Source organism: Cyphomyrmex costatus, unplaced genomic scaffold (genome assembly GCF_001594065.2).
Source record: "Cyphomyrmex costatus isolate MS0001 unplaced genomic scaffold, Ccosl1.0 scaffold193, whole genome shotgun sequence".
NCBI classification, from domain to species: Eukaryota; Metazoa; Arthropoda; class Insecta; order Hymenoptera; family Formicidae; genus Cyphomyrmex; species Cyphomyrmex costatus.
The window spans coordinates 6,328,566-6,344,940 of NW_017275965.1; the positions used below are offsets into that span (position 1 = coordinate 6,328,566).

The window sequence follows — 16,375 nt, forward strand, 5'->3', positions numbered from 1 at the left end:
ATTAATCCGTTAGTTTTTAAAAATTCTTTGAGCTTTATAAATTACCAAATAACTCAATCGAGATAATCCAACAAAACCCTCGTTTCCTCTTCACTGTCGACAAACTTTGAAGATCGAAATGGAGGGAGAGAATGCCCTTAAATTATGCACTCAAAAATTTCAGGAAACATAAATGTCTATCGATAACACTAAGAGCTTCACGACTAAAAAAATGGGGGAACATTTTTGTTCACCATGGTGGTCAAGGGAGAAAACAATAGGTAGAAAAAATAAGAGGAAAGCAATTAGGGAAGGACGAAAAGTTGGCGGCGGCCAGAAAAAAGGTGAGGCTCTCGGATACCAGATACGATCTTAAAAGTGGGTCGGTAAACTGCAGCTGCGGATCTCTGTCCCGAAGGGAAAAGCGAGCGGGGATAGCAATGAGGGACGTTTCGCCGAAGTCGTTACCGTTAACCATCGCCAGAAACGAGGGTGGCTCGTGTCGGTGGGAGGGCAGGAAGAGCCGACGATCACGTCAGTTTCTCAAGAGGAAGGAAGGGATAAAAGGATTGATGCACGTCCATAACTCATGCGGAAATGCGGTCAGGTGCACAACTGGATCAAACGAGAGATCCCCCGCGATCCTATCGTCCTGCGATCTGCCGCTCGTGACTCTCCATCCCACGTGATACACGATATATACGCGACGGGTTGCCAGCCACCGGGATGTTCCTCGGCTTACCGTTTACTCGCGCGATCGTCTATTAATTATTGGTCGCGGTATATCTGGTTGCAGTGAACACCGATACCGCGCTACTGGCCTCATCGATATTCTCGCAAGTGATCGTGCGAGTCTTTCGTACGTAAGATGATATGAGTCAAAGCAGGATGGTATATGTACAGAGTGTTTCAAAAGTAGAAGTCAATTTCTCAAGACGGACTCAAAAATAAGAAAAGAAGTTGATGTGAATATGAATGATTGTTATAGACCTAGAATGTTTTCTGATCTCTGTCAAGAGATACTAACAATAAGTAGATTATACCTCCATGTAAGGCGGGAATACATCCTGAATAATGTTAAATAAAATAGCCTATCATTTTTATTTAAATTATGTTATAACTCATAAAAGCCATCTCGTTTTTTCAATTCTGATAGTGTATTAATCCAGTTATCTCAACTAGAATTCTAATAGATTTAACCAAAAAATTTCAATTTATCTATTTTCAATCAGAATTCCATTTAATTAAACCAATTATTTGTCTCAATAAACGCATTTTTAGACCTATTATGTTCATATCATAATTTTTCCCTTTTTTTCAGTTCTAATTATAATATCGCTCAAGCAATTGTTTTTGACGTCCACATTTGAAACACTGTATTTAAAACTATTTTTATTTGTATAATTTAAATGCATCTCATTTCGACAGTAAAGAGGAAACAAGATTCTTGTCTTTGTCGGATTAACTTAATTACATTACATACGTTTTTCGAGTAGGAAGAAGGAAAAAATTGTCTAGACAATTTTTTTACCCTGACACGTATAATTATATTACAAATTTATGAATGAATAAAATTGCGTTAATAAGGCGCATCATTACGAGTGCACTTACACCGTTTACATTTTTGCGCGGGTATCCGTCAGTCAATTTCTCACCCTTCTCCTTAATATAACGATCAAAGCTCCGATTCATCGCCGGACAAACCGGCGATGCGAGTTAACGGTGAAAGACGAGTCGAGGTCAATTTCGCCCGGCGATGCATTCGCGAATTACTTTTGGTGATTCGACCTTTCACCGCGACCAATCAAGTTATTACGCGTAACGCAAACCGCGGGAGTCTCGCTTGACGCTTAATATATTTCTCTCGTGTGAGATATAAGCTTTCAAGACGGCCACTGCAAAAGCCACTGCGGTGAAACATGACTTGTTACTTCACACTATGACAATCTCGAATTAAGAAAGTTGCATGGACCCGTTACACGTGTAGATTCTTAAGATCGCAGATTTAATCATTTGCCATCAACTTATCTCTTATAATAAACACCAATTGATCATCTTCTTTTGACATTGTTCGATAACAATTTAAAATTCACTTAGCACGTAGAAAGATACATGATGCTGCAATTCAATCAATTATTTCAAGAATCTATTTAAAGAATTAAAAAAATAACTCAAAATAAATAAATTTATTTATTAATATTATATATAATTATAATTAATTAAAATAAATTGTTATTTGTAACTTTTTAACCATCACTTTTCATCTATCATCTGTATTCTTGATATAATATTTTTTAGCATAAGCGAAACCTCTTTCTTTTTTAATTTTATTCAAACGTCAATTTGGAGGTTTTTTTTAAAAAAAAAAACTATTTGATATAATATAATAGAGAAATGTTAAAAAATAACTCTGAATTTTTCCATATTTTTTCAAATAGCCTTGAACAGTAAAAAAATTTGGGTACAAAAAAGACCCAGATTGCAAACAGAGTAAAAATATTGTATGTTGCACAATTGATATCTTTCTTAACAAGAGCCGTTATATTGTACGTACTCCGATAAACAAGATATCTCTCGGAAACCAAGAAGATCAAAGCTTATGAAATGATAAGTTGTGTACGAAGCACAGGCAATATTTACTCATAATACCAGCTATGCAAATATATGCAAATATAAATGCAAATCCAGGAAGTACAATCAAAACGGAAACACGCGGTCGATCAACCGACAAGCCACCCACCGTATTTCTATCGGCGAATTTCAATTAGCCAATAAACTTCTTCGATACCTGCGGACATATACGATGAGTGCACTTAATGCGCGATAACGGAGTACACACTACGCTTTCGCCATTTCACCTTCAATTCGCGCGAAACTAAGGCGTGATCAGAGCGCAGTTAATATTTTACCTGATCTACGTGCAAGACAGGTTTCACCGGATCTAGGAAACAACACGAAAGTGAAAACCTTGAGACAAATATTAATAACTAGTTAAATTAGAAGTAAACATCACAGTTGTCACCCCTTATTTCTGGATTTCAGCCGGAGATTCCAGCTTTTTGATGAGTCTTTAGTTCCTTGGCTAATGGAAAAGATCTGATAATCTTCTTTCAGAGAATGCACTACAAGACAGTAACAATTTTAATAGTGGCAATCGATCTTCGATATGATAGAGGATTTCCGGCAGAGAAGGTGGCAACCGAACTCTCTAAAATTTTTAGAGCATATCTTTCTCTCTCTCTCTCTCTCTCTCTCTCTCTCTCTCTCTCTCTCTCTCTCTCGAGTGAAATTTTACTCTTAAGGATTGAAAATTTAACCTTTTTTCAAAAGTAACCCAAATTTCACTCTTTACAGTGAAATTTCATTTCAAAGAATTTAGAGAAATAATAAACGTTTTTACGCAACACATTTCTCTGTAATGTAAAAGATTTCGATAATCGCCGCGGTATCAAAATACCACAAATTTGTACACGTTGAATGTAACGTCCAACATACAACGCAGTATAAATCTGCGGCTAATTTTAAAATAGTTCCATATACCTGATTATCCATCGATCACGCGTGATCCGTCCATCGATTAAACGATTTCCCGTAGATTACGCGATGAGATGAAAGAGTGCCGCGCCGCGCCGTATCTCGTCAAGTCGAGATATTACACGGCACGATAACGCGGTAAGCGTAAAGTTGCGTATGCGTTTACGTGCACGTGGAAATTCCGGGGTCAGTTTCACGCCAAGTTCCCAGACGTTTCGTCGTTTTGCTCGGTAGCGCAATAAATCTGCATCCGCCGTGCTTATCCGCGAGTAATCTGCCACCGATAGCCCAGCTAGGCGCTATGTCAACGTCGTTCCTCGCTTTCCCACTACTACCACGGAAAAATGCTAATGAATCTCGCGCGCTGTACACTGCGTTGTATATAACCGGCACGCTGATTTATGGCGATCGTGTTCCGCTCAGAGGATCATTATGACACCGTCGGCTTTCGTCGCGGATTCCACGGCGCCCCTCTCGAGATTAGCTCGCGTGTGCGAGCGGCAAATGCACGCTCCCGTGTCTGCCTGCTTTTCTTCCGGCAACGAAAGATATCGACATGTAACAATGCGTATTGTGGCCACGCGAGATGATAACTCGGCTGCGATAAATTAGAAGTATCGCTTCGACCTGGATAGTCCTGGGAACACGAGCGATAGGTCGTTTACGCGAGTTTCGGTATCGCTAACGCGTTTACTTTGCAGTATCGATATGGGAAATCGTCAGTCAGCCAGGATATGTCTCATTACGGTGATCTTTCTCTCTTCTCATACATTCGTATTAATTCTCGTGAAGTTTGAAAGCGGCAGCGCGATCTCGCAACGCTTTTCCAGAAAGACCCCTTTAATTATCCTCACATATCGAGATATATCGCGATCTGAGAAGCCCACGGGGCCGGCTGATCTCAGGCTGCGTGAATTAAACCTCGCGCCAGGATACCCGATGAAAGGCGGTATACCGACATGACGCGGCGAAAGACAGCGTCGATGAAATCGCGGAAATTTTCCGCCACTTTTTCTCAAGCCGGCGGGGAAGAGTCGCCGACGCGGAAACGACGCTGGCTCGCTCGCGTCGAAGATGCCGAAAGATAGATCGGCGTGTTTCTTGCCGAGAGACGCCCCGAGCGTAATAGCGCGCGCTTTTCTCGCTCTTCGTTTTCCATCCCGTTCTTCCCGCTGCCGCCGCGCCGTCCCGATACTATTCTCCCGCTCGTATGCTTCATCCCGACGAAGCATACGATGAGAGTTCGGTTACCGGTTGCACGGAAAATCATAAAGCCGCGTGATGACCGTATCGGCGTGGCTATCATGCGTGATGTGTTTTACGAGCTGGAGAGTATGCGAATGCGGTCGCAGAATCGCGGAATGACAGCGCGATTATCACGAACAACGAGAGATGCAAATGCATTGAAAACCAATGCGCAATGAAAAGAATCTATATCTGAGAAGTAAAATGATACATGGAGAGGATAAACTTTGCTCAGGTATCTAAAAATTTAGCTAGTCATAAATCTGAAAATATAATTTTGCTAGATTATCAAAATTATGTAGGAAACTCAAGAACGATGAGAGCAATGCTGTAAAAGTTTCGACATTCTAGCAATCAGTTTAAGCGCCTATATAATTTTATGGTCTAACAAAATATTCAATGTATAAATGATATAAATGTACTTTTTTCTTTAAGAGATAAAGATATAAATTTTCTTCAATTCTCTTTCTCAATCCTTTATATTAAAATAAAACTCAATTAGACGCTCCCCTCTCTCAAACAGATATTTTCTAAATAAATAGAGATCTTGCACACATATATCATTAATTAAGTAGATTTAGATATTAATGTTGTGTGTGTGTTTCAATTAATTAATAATATTAATAAATATACAATAAAAATATTGACAATTGAATATTAGATGTGCAATACGAAAAATCGTTTTCCGTAATCGAATCGGTGTTGATTCGCTCCGATTCGATTCTCACGGTGTTTAATCGCCGCTGCACCGATATTAGAAAGCGTTCTGTCGGTGGGCACGTCGTAAGCGTGTTAATTGAATAGCTTACAAACTAGAGAAGCTTCACTAGAGAGCTTGTAGGATGAGATGCGGTCAAGTTGGAAAGAACGGTAAGCCGCGACTCTGCTCCGTATCGACGATTATAGTGGGCGTGCCCGCGACTTCATGACGGTGGAAAATTATAATTATTACCAACATCGGCGTCGATCACGTTTATTTAACGGAAAGCTCACGCGCGCTCCTTCCTTCTCGCCCAGCCGGGACTAATAAATTGCCAATTCGGAGTCGGATGATTTCAGTTATTATCGGCTACAACAGCCTCGTTGAGGAGTACAGATGCCGGCGTAATAAATGGGTGTCTCGCGCCAGTATGCCGCGGCCGTAAAGTGTGAATTTTCTTGCGAGTTAAAAACGCCCTTCGTAAAAATTATCGCGGCCGCGTCGCCCGCTAATCGAATTCATAAATTATGGTATGGTTCAACGAGCCTCGCACGCGCGACTGATCTCGCGATAATCCCGATTGATTTATTGCTACCCCGCAACTGCGGGCCGTATGGCCTGATCTCGACGTATGCACCAAGTTGATGCATTATGCGACGAATACATACTTGGGTAGACGAGCGAGGTAGAGGAGAAAAGACGACGTCTCTCTAACGGAAAGGGCTTCCCTCGTGGATGCATTGTCCTCAAATTCGATAACCGGTCTCCCGATAACGTCCGAGTATCCTGCAACAAACAATTAGAACAATTTTCGTTAATATGTCTTATTCGAAATTATTATCATGGAAATTGAACAGCAATTTGTCTATACATAAAAATATCTTAAAGATGCACGTGTAACATCAAAATTACACGATTGTATCATAATGTTAAACTCTTGCATCTAAAAAAAGATGCAAATCTTTAAAGAGTTGCAAATCTCTAAAAAATAATTTTTCCGTACAATAGCGTGTTATTTCTTCGCGCGTTTATATTATATAGCAAATACGTGCGATGGCGCAACATGAATTGTCTCAACAGTGCAGAAAACGTTGGCCAGCGTGGCTGATTACAGAGCATGATTCGATTTACGATGAGCGATTGCCGATTGCAATCTTTCTATCCAGCATAAATTATTAAATGACATCCTTTTAGTTGTATCTACCTCAGGAGAGTAGGTCATCTTTGAATAAGGTCTCTTAGCTACGGGGTGAAATGTACCAGCAGTGACATTACAAACAATTCCGTGATCGTAATAGATAATACCGAGTAACAGTTCGTTTTCATCCGTGTTATTGCGAATCGTGACGTCGGGGTCGTAACCCAACTATACACTACTGATCATTAAATACAGCCGACGCCTTTAAACATTACATAAAGATGATCTGCGTTTGAGAATATAATAATATGTATATAAAACAAATTCTACAAATAAATATCACGAATGTTAATTGCCAAATGATTTCGCATTTATTGCCTACAAATAGTAAATAAAAATATATTTAAAGAAATCGACAGACAGAAGTTTAGAGACATATTTTACTGGAGACATTTTGCTGCATAAAAGAATAAAATATTCAAAGACAGCATAAAAATCAACAGGAATAATTTAAAAATAATGTAGACTCACAATCAGTATTAATTATTTTTCTGTCGTCTACAAATTCATAAAATTTGAAATTAGATTCATATTTTTGTAAATTATACGCAAAATAAAAGACTTCATTCCTTTATATTGATAGATATAGCATTTAGATATAAGTAAATCGCATTATAAACACAAGCTAAGAAAAATCAATACATAATTTCTTACTGAGGTGTAGAGTTCTACGAGACGAGGACATCGTTCTGTGCTTTATAAGTACACACATAGTACTTTAAAGCACTTTCAAATGTATTCGCCTAAGACGTAAATAATGACAGGTATTATTCAATTAATTATGCAAAAACGCAATAAAAATGTATAATGACTGACAAACAGCTAATCTTAACTTTTAAATATCCTCAGAACTCAGTTTGCTATATCTACTCATTTTCTTTGCATAAAAAAAAGCTTTAATTAATTGCTCAATTTCTTGTCTAGAGTTTAATTTATAGTTACCACAGCTAACTCAAATAACAGTGAAAATAGTATAAAGAGTTGTTTTAGTTTTTTCAAATAATAACTTTCATCATCATTATTATTATTTATCGTTCAATCATTCTATGATATTCTATCCTGTAATTACAAACAGTTCTTGAGATATGATAAATTACTTATAACGCGACATGATTTGCCAATATATATCTAAAGTCCGATTTCTAATGTGTATCAATAACATATTTCAAGTACGGCATATTGACTTTGTGTTATTTGAATGGAACACAAATGTGTTATACATGATTATATAAAACTATCATATGTATACGTTATAATACATCATGATAAAGCAACATTTGTACTGTATTATTAATATTAGTAGAAATAAACCGTCGATAAAAATTATATGTAGCTACATTAAACTGTAAATAAACAGTACTTCACAATATGTGTAACAGCAGAAATTCATTTCTGACGTCTTGATAATTTAAGTGCCGTAATGATATAGATTATAGTCTAGTTACAACGTTAACGGATAAAGTGTCGATCGTTCTACAAGTACGTCAAAATAGATTTCTCGAATCGGGCGTATCGCCTTCGCGATCGCAAGTAGACCGCGTGGGCGGTTTTCTCCCTTTTCATGCACGACGAACGACCGCTCACGCACTCGTTGTTGCGTTAATCGAACTGCACGCATCGTGACCGCTTATCGCCACTAGTGCGTAGTGGCTGCATCGAGTACCGCAACCACCAACAGTGGGCGCGCAGCTTTTTTAACGATCGCGCTCGACGTTCGCTCGAATTACCATAACCGATCGATTACCGGTGCACCATGCGCAAGCGAGGGGTTTCTCTCGGAATGAAGACGTTAATCCGGACTGTGCCTGCCTCGATGGAGAATTACCGCCTCGCAGTGCAACATATTCAGGCACTGTTGTTATAGATGGTGACATTAATGGGACAGAATTCGATAGTATACAGAACGATATGGTGGAATATATAAACGTATTCAATTGATAAAATAATTTGTCTCTCAATAAATACTATTTAATGCCAAAAATTAGGGAGCTGTATATAAATTCAAAATCAGTATACAAATAATAAAATCTTGATTAACTTTTTAATCAATCTTAAATTTTTTTTACATAATTAGTCTCTTTTTAGATAATCTTATTATAAATTAACTTGGCTCGAATAAAAATTTGGAATTTCATTTCCATTACTTCCAATGTGATACATAACGAAAATTTATAGCTATAACATATAAAGGCGTTATCAAAGAACGGATAATTAATACGATTGTATACCACACGTAACGAACTGATCTGAAAGACGATTGTGCGATTGGCATTTTTCTACCGACATAAAGCGATGTTCTCAAAGCTACGTTTTGTGCACTCGGAATATCGGCCACGGGTTGCAGATGATCAGCAGATTCGCTCGGGCGCATACACATATCCGTTTCGCATATGCGCGCATTCGCCGATCGCCTCTACAAATCGCCGATCGTTCATCATCATCGTCTCACTCCTACCCGATAAAGACTCAACGCGGACCCAGCTCGGCTTTTAACGTAAATCAAGCGTGCTTATGGTCGGCGCGACGTCTCCTCTCCCTCCCCCACCGCGAGAAGAAAGCCCCGTAGTTCACTCTGGAGGCGTCGATTCTTTCGTCTCGTCTTCTCCGCGCGAGCGAGAGCGAGCCGCTCGCGCGGAGTAGCCGCGAGGCGCGCGTCGCGTTTACGGGGCGTGCGCATGGTGTGGGACTCGTGAGAAAGATGAACGATAGCCAGATGGATACGTCAATATGCGTGCCATTAGCCGTTACTTTTTGGATTTATTGCACGATGCCCCGTAAATCCCCGTGATTTCTAATTACATGGCCGCATTTGCCGCCCCTCTTCTACCCTGCCTCTCTCTTTTCATCTCCTTAACTTCCTACTTGTTCTCTCGCGGCTCTTCGCCAATCAATTTCTATTAAAATGAAAACGTCGTTGCATCGATCGCGAGATGGACAACGCCTGGCCGTAATGCGTAATTCACTTCATGAGTTATTATCCTCGATTTTGCTGCAACGGATATTGCGGACTGGTCGGAATTGTCGGTCTGTAATACAATCGCGATTTAATCGCAGATTGATACTCGATGTATTTCAGAGACATTTAGAGTTAATTACTTAATTATTTGGCTGAACGAATTATCGAATAATTCTCTGGAAATAATAATTTTCAGTCGTGCTGTAAATGTTCAAATTATACGCCGCGTTTTAATATATTGTATTTTCTTTATGAATTGGTTTGTATAGACGTCCTGAAACTTTACTCTCTTTTACAGATAAAAATATATACTTATTTTTATTAAATTACAGAAATTAATTTAACGATGAAAAAATCTAATTAGATAAGAGAAATCCTATTTTTCAATCGAAGCAGACCTTAATGGTTAAATATTTCTGTGTAAAATTATATATACCTGCGTATCTGTGATTATTGCAAATCGCGCATAAAAATCTTTTTCATCTTGAAACGCAATCACAAATAGAACCAAAGTAGTAATATCACAAATTAAATTGACAAACAATTTAATAATTTTTAACGCTAATAAACATTTTCATAAAAATATTAACAATCTTATGTTAATAGGGATGTTAAACCTGCGAACAGTTTATTGCGAAAAATATTGCTTCAGCTATGGGATTCGAATCCGAATTCCCCCATAACGATAAAGCTCGAGAATATATAGGACAGAAAACGATTTCATCAAGAAATAATGTCAAGAAAGACGACATATATATTTTTTTAACAATACATTTCACACGTTTTCTAATATAATTTGATGTTGGTTCTTATTATCGGTAAATATTAAAGAGAAAGCTGCAAAGGTGTGAAAAGGATTGAAATAATCTTTCCTTTCTTGCCATTTTTTTCTTTCTCCTACTTTACGCGTCTATGGAACCGTTAGTTATACTATCCCGTAAAAGCTAAGTTATATGAAACGTTTCTCGGAAACGAGAAGAGAGCGAAATTGCGTATTGTGTGTACACAATTACATGATCGAACAAGAGAAGTGTAGTATCTTCAGCGTGCGCGATATGGAATTTTCTACAAGTATATTGATAAGAGAAAACTCGTCGTCGTGCTCGGCTAGGCGTGCGGCAAGTTGACCCTCTGAGCTCCCACAGGCACGACTCGCCTGTGGATTAACACTCGTTAGCTCGCCCAAGATGCTATAATCGCTTAATTAGTCGCCTCAATGCACCACCACGTACTTGTTAGGGTAATCGGCGATTATACATTCGCCGCGGCAAGTAGCACCGTAAGTTTCTCGCAATGTAAGCCCGACGAGGAAGTTCCGCGATCGTAACTTCACCGCGACAAATTAATGGCTTGACTAACGTTCTTTCGACTTCGACTGCACGTCGTACAGTTACCCGCGTGACGAATATTCACTTTCGCTAATAAGATTATTCATTAATTAACCACTGATTCTGCATTATTTATCTTCATTTTTATAATAACTGAATAGTTCAGAGAATTACATAAAATCAATTCCAAATATAACTTACATTTCAAAGATAAAACAAATATTGAGATATAAACATTCGAATTTAAATTCACAAGTAAATATCATACAAATAAACATAACTTTGTGTAGTGTTGTGAGAAAATTTGTGCAATAATTCAAGATATTCTGTAAATGCTATTTGTTCAGAATTTCCGGATCGTATTACTATATTTGAAAAGCTAGATTGACGTGTAAGAATCCACGAGACATGTCATTCTTATTTAGAAAAATATATTCGTGGTAATATGGGAAAAAATTTCCACCTCTATTAACCTTGAATCTTTCACCTTTCGACGGACCATCGACTTCTGCTAACCAGTCGTCGATCATACGCGGTACATGCTCCAGGTGTTCTAGCCGAGTGCGGGAATATGTATACACAATTCGATCCTTGACCCGAACCTCGTGTCGTGCGCTCACCCGTATACACTCGATGCGCACATATCGCGACGCTAAGATGACGTTAACCGCGCCCCGGCATTATCTTGCCATCATGACCGTTATTGAGAAGCCATGGGAGAGACCGGCCACTCAATTAGTAAGTGATGGAATGGATCTCCGTTATAGAAACACGCTACTGAATGAACTTAACCCGCGGGACAATCTCACAGATGAAGATGGTTTACGAAATCTCATGGAGGATATTTCAATTAGATGACAGAAAATATATCTTCGCCATCGTTACAAGTCTTGTATATTCATATCTACTATAAAATTGCAATACATCTCTCGCGTATCCATCCAATCACTTACAAAGTAAGCTTCGAGAAGTAACGGGTCAGAGGCGAGCGATCGTGTGAATCCTTAATATAAAAATAATACTTTATATTACGCACGTACCCCCAATTCCTTCGAAAAACAGTGATTCACAGCGCTGATGAACCCTGCTTGTCAACACTCGTAGAGAACTCCGTTGAGCAAGCTTGCGAGTGAGGACTCGCGAAACCGGTAATGCTGAAGCGTTACGAAGTAAATACAAACTTTACAACCATGACCTTGACTCTTGATCGCACGAATGCGGTTGCTTCGGCCGTAAAGATCGCGGGGATCACGCCCTCGTCTCTCGATCTCATCCTAAAGTATTCTGCCGGCATGACCGAGCCAGGGTCGGGGTGATACAGAATGTGTGTGCGGCATGTATAGTCGATTCGTGCGTGGCTAATGCACTTGATCCAATCGTCGGCGTGATAACCATAATCACGTGCGGTCCAAGTATACCGCGGATACGTACGTACATACATATGTACACGATCGAGCTCGCGCGGTCGATTGCACGTCCGCCGAGAAAGATGCAGTTGCACTGCGTGATGCAGCGTGATGCACGTGCGCTGACGCATCGGGCCTAATGCGATTCGAGAAAGCCGAATCATCGTGGCATCCGCCTATTTTACAGAGTAACATGGATTTATGTGCCTAGTTACTCTCACGCTATTATACAACATCGCGAAGAAGAAATAAATACTTTCATATGCGAAAAAGTCATTTCTATTGCGTTACAATACCGCATAATTTATTACTGACTATAGCTCCATGAGATGTGAACACGCTTTCCTAATTGTTACAAAATGTAATATATCAACCAAATTTTATCAGTTAGATTTAACAATTTAGTTAAAATAGAATTAATTGACATGTTACAACGATTTAGTTCTCTCTGTAAGATCGGAAAGTGACCTTATCTATATATATAATAAATAATTTCATATTAGAGATAAACATCTGCTGAAAATTAAATAAATTATATTTATTGTTTGATCTTTCCCCGATTATATAAAAAATGTTCAAGGTTAACCTCTTCTTAACTTTATTCTTCGATTATACATTTCCTATTGGCAGGGATATTTATCAAGTGTCTCTCTATTTGTTTCTTACTTGTTTACTATGTTCCTCACTCACGTCGTTCCACTAACATTACACTCTAATACATTGACGAGATGCAAGGCCTCCATGGTGAATCTCACGCCCCCACGCCAACAGATGCCCATTACTATTTACGAGCAGAAACGGACCAACCGGTCGCAGCTTCGTTTGCATATTCTGTTTTATTAAACCATACATATGCGCTATAAACGACACGCACTAAAAAACATCTAATAAAAATTTTATGATTTCTTCCTTTTCCGTAATTACATGAAATATCATTAAATTATCTATCTTATTTTTTATTATGAACAATGCATAAATACTCGTGAAAGAGATCTGTACTATAAGTATACTATTGTCATTTCAAAGTTTATTGTTTATATCAGAAAATCATACAGAAAAAAATCTTGATTATACAAATTATAATTATTTTTTCCTAAATATTTTCAGATACCCTTTATTAATTTTCTAATCTAAAAGCAATGAAATCTAAACTTGCTTCTTATTCTTTTTATAGAGTTTTATTAAACAAAATGTTAATCGCTAAAACAATTTATAGGACAGTTTATCGTTCAAATGGTTATGAGACGTTAAAACAAAACAATTTCCAAAAGTTACAGACGTAGAATTTATTAGTACATACGTTCATTTTATTGTATACATATGAAAGTCACGTACCGATCAAAAGAATCTGTCCCAAACTTTCGTTTGTACCAATTTGCGAATCTTTTCTCCGCGTTCGATGCCGGTTTCCCTAGGAAATAAGATCGATGCACAGACCAGGTTTTAAGAAGCGACTCGTTCCACGAGCACAGATCGGTGTGATAAGAACGGTCGATAACGGGTCTTCGGCGGGTGGGCGTATTTACGTTTGCAGAAGCGATCAAGAGTACCTCCCGGTTATATGCCGATCGAAGATCGTTCGATGCAAGATTACTCGAATCCTTGTTTACGAGCGCAACATCGAGCGACGTGAGCAAATAATTCGATAAAGAGATATGTGCCTAATCAAGTACGGATGTTAAAATATCTGGCATAGCTATTAGATAATCAAAAATTTGTACAGCTAAATTTCTCACCAATATAAAGACTCCATTGACAAAAAAATGTATTACTTCTTCACGTTTAGAAATGCAACTCTTTTTTTTTTTTTTAATTTAACAACCCTTTTATGATTACGTTAATATTCGCGAATTTGTTACCTATAGGAAGCGACTAAATATCATCTCTCTTAACTCGTAGATCTTGTTTGCGAATAATAAAGAAGTCAACGGTAAAGTCAAGAGTCTGGTAGCGCTCTCTCTCTCTCTCTCTCTTTCTCTCTCGACTACTCGAATATCGATATTTACGACTCTCCCTGATTATTTCCGATCGGGTCTTAGAAGCATTAGGGCATTAGTTACCGTGTGGCTGCTGGTCAGACATTACTCATGTCCACGTGGACATTTCTCATAACAACCGGTCGAATATGCAGCGGCAGTTACTACTTACATTCCTTGTCGAGAGGCTTACCCGTGAGTTTACTACTTTCTCGCACAAGAACGGCGCGAAACGTAGATGTTTTAGAATCGCATTAAGCATTTACAAAACAGATCAATTCGTATATTGTATTCCACCGTCGTGTTTGCTAAACATGGACATAATAATGTAACGCGAAACGCGCGCGTAATATATATACACAGCTGTTATGAGTAAATCTGATCATGTTCTAAGTTAATGGTTTACTCCGATCACATAGTTCAAATAATTCAGATAATTTTTCTCAAATAATTTAGACTTTATCAGTATCTACAGATTATTATGTAGAATTTAAAATTACGATTCTCAGTGTGTATACGTTCAGATTTGAAGAAATTACATATCAAATTGATATTTATAATAGAAAATTAATTTCATTTTTTTGCGTAAATCTAATTACTGAATTACTGTTTCAAATATATGTATATAATCTATACGGCGGCTTTGGACTGATAATAAACGTGATTAGCGCAATAGAAAATTCACGGTGAGTTAATAAATCGTATAAAACGTTAGTCGGCAATGATCATCAGAATTGCATTGATCACTAGGAAGGAGTATCTAAATGAGAGAAATATTGATTGGAGATACTTGTTGGGTCTAATCTGCGATTGCGATTACCGTTTGCATACCTCTCTGACAAATCCGCGAAGTGCATTTATTATCACGCGGCTCTCTATATACAAATAGTGTTTCAAAGCTGCAAGTTTTTAAAATTAAAATCAGATATATGTCACTGATTAATGAAATATCATCAATATCGTATTGCCTAGGAGATTAGAAGCTATAGGAACGTGTATCCTCGCAAAGAAATTAGTTGTAAATATCTGCGAGATATTTATTTTGACTAATGAACGCATTTGTCTCTTTGTATTTTGTGATAAGTCCATTGCTCTTACTAGAGGATAATTTTCATCAATATACTATCTTGCATACTATCTTACATGTATTACAACTATTACATACGTTATCTTTCGTAATGTAATTCATAATAATTTATTAAAATAATGGCGCGTCTAATGAAGAATAAACTATTAGACAAAAAGGTATGCACAACGCAATTTATGCAACTACATAAATATGTATCACTGTCAGCAATTAAGGTGAGGTAATTAGTGTAAATTCGCGGTAGCAAAGAGCGAATAAATCACATAAGTTGGCGAAACACCTATAGAAACACCGTGTGCGTGTTCAATTAATTCAATCAATAATGTGCAGCTGGTAACAGCCTGTTTCTCCAAGTATCTCCGTTTCAAGATCAAGTCAACCGCTATGGCATGCGGCTTTCTTACAATTAGTGTGGTAACATTCGTACGACGCCAATGACGCAGTCGCCTCCCGTTTCGGGATCTGCGTGCATCGCAATTAGTTCCGCGGAAAATCAACGGTTAATAACGCACACCGATAATCAGGCGAGGTGCATCGATCACTCAAGGAGGCATTATCGATTGGCCTCGGCGAAACCTTATCTTGCGCCGTTCGATGCAGCACATCGACGTCTTGCACAGCCTCCTCTTCTCTTGGGATCTGGGTCGTACCCTGAATTCAGTCTGCGTGCGCGATATCTACGATTACCGCGTAATTGCCTGCGTGCCCAGGCCGCGGCCTAAAGAGCACCTAAAACGAGGGCCGGGCCGTGATTATCGAGTATCGAAAATTATAATGCTCTGCCGTCTCGCGTGCATCACCGGTATATTAAATGGCGAGAGGTATGATTTCGAGGCGATTTTTTGAGGGAAAGCAAAGCTCGCCGAGCGCGCATACCCGTAACACAGTAAGTTTTACGACAAACAGATTTACATGGCTGCCGTGGATTACGCGATAAATTACAATATTAACTCCTCGAGTAATGTC

The 16,375-nt window shown here is 38.5% G+C and overlaps 1 protein-coding gene across 1 annotated transcript in view; it reads right to left on the reverse strand.

Moving 5' to 3' along the window:
- The window catches only part of LOC108772663 (uncharacterized), a 53,823-nt gene that overhangs the window by 7,519 nt on the left and 29,929 nt on the right, over positions 1-16,375 (reverse strand). Inside the window, exon 5 of the mRNA XM_018538235.1 lies at positions 6,127-6,244. Within this exon, the coding sequence (XP_018393737.1) occupies positions 6,127-6,244 (118 nt within the window). The remainder of the gene's footprint in view (positions 1-6,126; positions 6,245-16,375) is intronic.